The sequence below is a fragment of the Rutilus rutilus genome (genome assembly GCF_951802725.1).
Source record: "Rutilus rutilus genome assembly, chromosome: 8".
In the NCBI taxonomy this organism is placed as follows: Eukaryota; Metazoa; Chordata; class Actinopteri; order Cypriniformes; family Leuciscidae; genus Rutilus; species Rutilus rutilus.
Window position 1 is genome coordinate 2,476,161 of NC_140222.1, and position 4,867 is coordinate 2,481,027.

A 4,867-nucleotide genomic window follows, 5' to 3' on the forward strand; every position below is an offset into this window, starting at 1 on the left:
GTATGTATACGGTTACAAGATGGTTGTGTCTCATGTGACCTTGTTATTCGTACACGCTGTGACTGTACACATCACAACATGTAAATAGGAAAATATTGGCGTTATTTTGTCACTTATTGGGAGCAGTATGCTAGCTGGAGCCATTCACCTCCAGTCTTTGTGCTAAGCTAGGCTAGCGGTGGGTGCGTCAGACAGAGTTACGGCACGCACGGAGAAGAAAAAGGTATGTATGGACTTATTTAACTCTGGGGGACAAGGTGAATAAGCTAAAGTCCCAAAAAGTCGGCGTGTTCCTTTAAATTACTCGAAGCAAGTCCAATATTTCAGAGACGGCACCATCAAGAGACAATGACATTGATGACAATCACACAGGCAGGCAGAAATGTAGACGAGTGGAGAAATGCTGCCATCTTGGAATGATTCTATACAGAATGTTGTTCCATTCTACTGTCTGTATATTTAAACATGTAACTTAATAAATAACTTTGAGAATCTTTCCTTTTATCACTGATTATGTTGAAAGCTAAAGTGATTATAACTTTCGTTATCTAAACGTTCAGGTTAAATCCCACGTTTTCCTATCAGTATAAGAAAGACCTTTACCTTTAAAGAATAAGAGGTTAAAGAATAACAACAACAACAACAACATTAATGGAGTCAGATTAACTATATTGGAGTCAATCATTATACACGTCATCCTTCAACTGCCTTTTGTACCGATTATTGGTTCAAAATAGCAGATTAAGCTTCCAGCCTTACTGAGGTGATGAAGAAGTTGAGTTGATGATGTCCTGTTTTACTGATGCTTCCTACATTAAAGACAGACGTTTTAGTTTACGGTTACAAAAACCTTTTTATTCCCTAGAACGTTAGGAATTGGTTCACAAAAAAAGAACCAAACTAATGTCCTGTTTGGCAGACAGACAGACAGGCAGAGATAGATAGCTAAGTAGAGGTCTTGATCTCAGGCCAGTGGGTCGTTCTGACACATTCAGCTCGGATTCCCTGTAAGTAGGCATTAATTCACGGTAATTTCCAGAGCGGAAAAGAACAGCCCAGCGAGTGACGTCAGTAGTAATTGGTCGGGATACACTCGCCCTGTCCTGCATGCTGAGCTGGTGTCTCAGTGTGTGTTGGCGTGAGGAACCGATGAGCGACCTGTCCTGAAGCATCATGGGGAACCAGCCCGGCATGTCCTTGCAGGAGCTGACCGCCTGCCACTCGCACAAGTGGTACCGAAAGTTCATGACCGAGTGTCCGTCCGGCCAGCTCACGTTCTACGAGTTCAAGAAGTTCTTCGGGCTGAAGAATCTGTCAGAGTCCTCAAACGACTACGTCGAGACCATGTTCAAGACCTTCGACATAAACGACGTAAGACAATCTGTTTTTATTCTATTTATTATTTACAGTTCTGCTAAATGTTATCATTGTTGTTGTTATTATATTATTCTTTTAAAAAAAAGTGTTTAAGTTACAATAAGGTTCATTATACATTAGTTAACATGAACTAAGAATGATCACAGCATTAATTAATCTTAGTTAATATTAATTTCAACATTTACTAATGCATTATTAAAATCAGAGATTGTATTTGTGAACATTAGTTAATGCACCGTGAACTAACATGAACACACAATGAACAGCTGGATTATTATTAACTAACATTAACAGAGATTAATAAATACTGTAACAAATGTATTGCTCATTGTTTGTTCATGTAAGTTAATACATTAACTAATGTTAACTAATGAACCTTATTGTAAAGTGTTACCCGTGATTCTTCAAAGTACCAAGAGCCCAATCAGATCATAACAGATATATAGCGACGCTCGCGTCCCTTCTGCCTCATTTCTCTTGATGATGATGATGGGTAATGAGATCTGTGTCAATACAGTAAACGCAGATCAAACAGCAGCGCTGCACGAGATCAGAGGTCTTGACTAAGACCCATTAAAGCCGGTAATCTGGTTAACAGGAGTGTGTAAACTCCTCATTGACTGCTCTACTTTGTCTAATCATGGCTTTCATTCACGTCACTTCCATGACAACACTTTCCACGAACGTCTCTAAAGTCGTTTTATTGACCTCTACGAGTAAAATCTTCAAAACTTTTCAAAGTTATTTCAAACTTTCAACATCAAAGTTTGTCATCAAACTTTACTCATCTAGTCTCTTCTGCTCTATATTTCTGTGTCCGTGGCATAAATAATCAAACAGACAATATCATGCAAGTGTGCATGCTACAAGTGAGTGTGTGTATCTGGTGCTATGTTGTTCAAGTGTATTGTGTGTGTGTGGTCAGGACGGCTTTATAGACTTCATGGAGTACGTGGCTGCTCTGAGTCTGGTCCTGAAGGGAGGCGTTCAGCAGAAGTTACGCTGGTACTTCAAACTCTTCGACATGGACGGCAGCGGATGCATCGACCGGGACGAGCTGCTGCTGATCTTCAAGGTGTCGTGTTTAATTCAGTGGCATCCGAGTTTCTCTTCAGCACCTCCTGCTGGCTCACTTTCGTCTCAAATTGTTTTTCTGCTCTAGGCTGTTCATGCCATCAATGGAGAAGACCAGGAGTTTACTCCTGAGGACTTGGCCGACATGGTGTTCAACAAGATTGACGTTAATGGAGACGGTAATCTACCTATCTATCTATGCTATTTAAATATGTAAATAAATGATATGATTTACGTATGGAACTGTATGTGTTTAGGCGAGCTGTCTCTGGATGAGTTCATGGAGGGCATCGAGGCGGACGAGGCTATCACTTTGATGTTGACCCAGAGTTTGGATCTGACTCATATTGCCAGTAATATCCACAGCGAGACTGACTCTGAACAGCAGGACAACTGACCCCAGACCAGCCCGAGTTGCCAAACATGATGATGAAAGGAGGAGAGTCTGGACCGTTTCGGAACTCTGAACTAAACCTGTTGATTCAGCGCTGACTAAAGAGCTTTAAACCATTAACACATCAGATTTGATCAGTATTAACAGAATTGTGAACTGCATTTCACAAGCCTGATTATTCCCCTGTAATCTCACAGAATGACTTAGACTAGATCAAATGCTTTATTTAAGTGCACTTATGCATGTCGAATCGAAATTTAATTTCTATTAAATAAAACCTGTGAAATGCAAAATTTCTTCGGTCCTGTAATGTATATCAGGTAAATAATCTGTCATGCAAGAACTTGCGTTTAAGGGCTCATCACTGGACTGCTAGAGACCCTATACTAGGGCTGCATCTAACGATTATTTTTGTTGTCGATTAATCTATCGATTATTTCTTCGATTAGTCGACTAATCTAACGATTATTTTTCCGATTAATCTAATGATTATTTTTGGGATTAGTTGATTTATCCATTGGCAAACTTTCCAATAAATAATAAGTACAACAATATATCAGCTGTATTTTGAAGAGGGTAGTGCATCTGTATATTATCTTAACATGAAATCTATGAATGATGACAAAAAAATTGTATTTCAGAAAGGGTATTTGTCATTTTATTATGAAATATGCGAACAGGAAGCATTTTAAACTTTATTTTTAACTAATGGTACTATTTCATAAAATGTAAGATACAGTCACTCACAGGCCTATTTAGGAAATGTGTTTACTATAGTCTGTTATTAATTACCGTAGTGGGAGTATGATTTACTCAATTAACTTGTCCATTAACTTGTCCGAAAATGCACTTGTGTTTATCTGCAAAAAGGTTCACATACAATAGATTGCAGCCTAGGCTACTGTTAATGTAAATATAACGTTAGTCGTTTGTTTTTAAAGTCTACATTAGAGACCTGCGCGGGAAGGATTAACATCTCAGTTCATCGCGATCTCACAAATCTCTGTTATTATAAATGAAACTGGGTGCACAATGAATCTTTCATAATATCTACACTGTGTTTGCTATAATCAGATGATTTGCTAGTATGCAGAATTCAGCACTGAACAAAAAGTCCATTTTGAGCGGTGAGGGGATTCTATTTTAAATGCATCTGATTGGCGTTCCAGAAATCAACACATATGTCTGTGATTGGCTACATTGTTCAACGCTGCAAACAAATAGATAGAGACTCTGGCCTGTAAATCGTTTCTATTTTGTTTTAGTTGTTCTTGTTGCTTTTGTGCAACAGATGAATGACAATTTATTCGTTTTTAGATGTTCAATTTATAGATAATTCTATTTTGTGGGAGTCCCGCGAATCGTTTTATTCTCCCGCAACCAGCACACACACGAGTGCATTACCGCCCGCGCCCGCACTCGGCCATCAGATCTATTTCCGCGCCGCACTCGTTGGGTCCCGCGGGAGTGCAGGTCTCACACCTTTCTGTTCGGCCGTAGTTTAACGTATTCCCATACTTTGGATGATCGTGGTCTGTCATTTTCACCAAGAGCGGGAGCAGAAGCCGCCATTACTCGATATTTAAACGTAAATAATGAATGTGACGCGTCGACGCATTTCATGCGTGTCGACGTATTTTCATAGTCGACGTAATCGATGATGTCGACGCGTCGTTGCGGCCCTACCCTATACATCAGCATCTTAGCACTAACACTCGCGTATCCTCCAGATCAGCAGGGGGCGCCACTCTCCAGACTCCTGCTGAACACCACTCATTAAGCCTGATTTTTTACACCTTTTTTTGGCCCTATATTAGTGCGTTTGTATCATTCCAGTGGCTGAGTCTGGAATCGCATACTCTCTTGTGTAGGGACTTATTTTGAATAAGTCATATCTTTGTGACCCCTAAAAAAAAGTATGTGGAATGCATATGGTATGTGATCAGGACGTACTACAGTGGCCATGTTGCAATTATCATGTGACCTACCAGCGTCAGTTCCTTCGCTTTACTGCCATTCACA

The 4,867-nt window shown here is 39.9% G+C and overlaps 1 protein-coding gene across 1 annotated transcript; it reads left to right on the top strand.

The window, feature by feature from the left end:
* Positions 1–760: 760 nt before the first annotated feature.
* Positions 761–4,525, top strand: LOC311295737 (guanylyl cyclase-activating protein 1-like). The gene is made up of 4 exons (XM_084417242.1): positions 761–1,371; positions 2,303–2,452; positions 2,540–2,630; positions 2,709–4,525. The coding sequence occupies exons 1-4, from the start codon at positions 1,174–1,176 to the stop codon at positions 2,846–2,848; spliced, it is 579 nt and encodes a 192-aa protein (XP_084273368.1). The 5' UTR covers positions 761–1,173; the 3' UTR covers positions 2,849–4,525.
* The last annotated feature ends 342 nt before the right edge of the window (positions 4,526–4,867 follow it).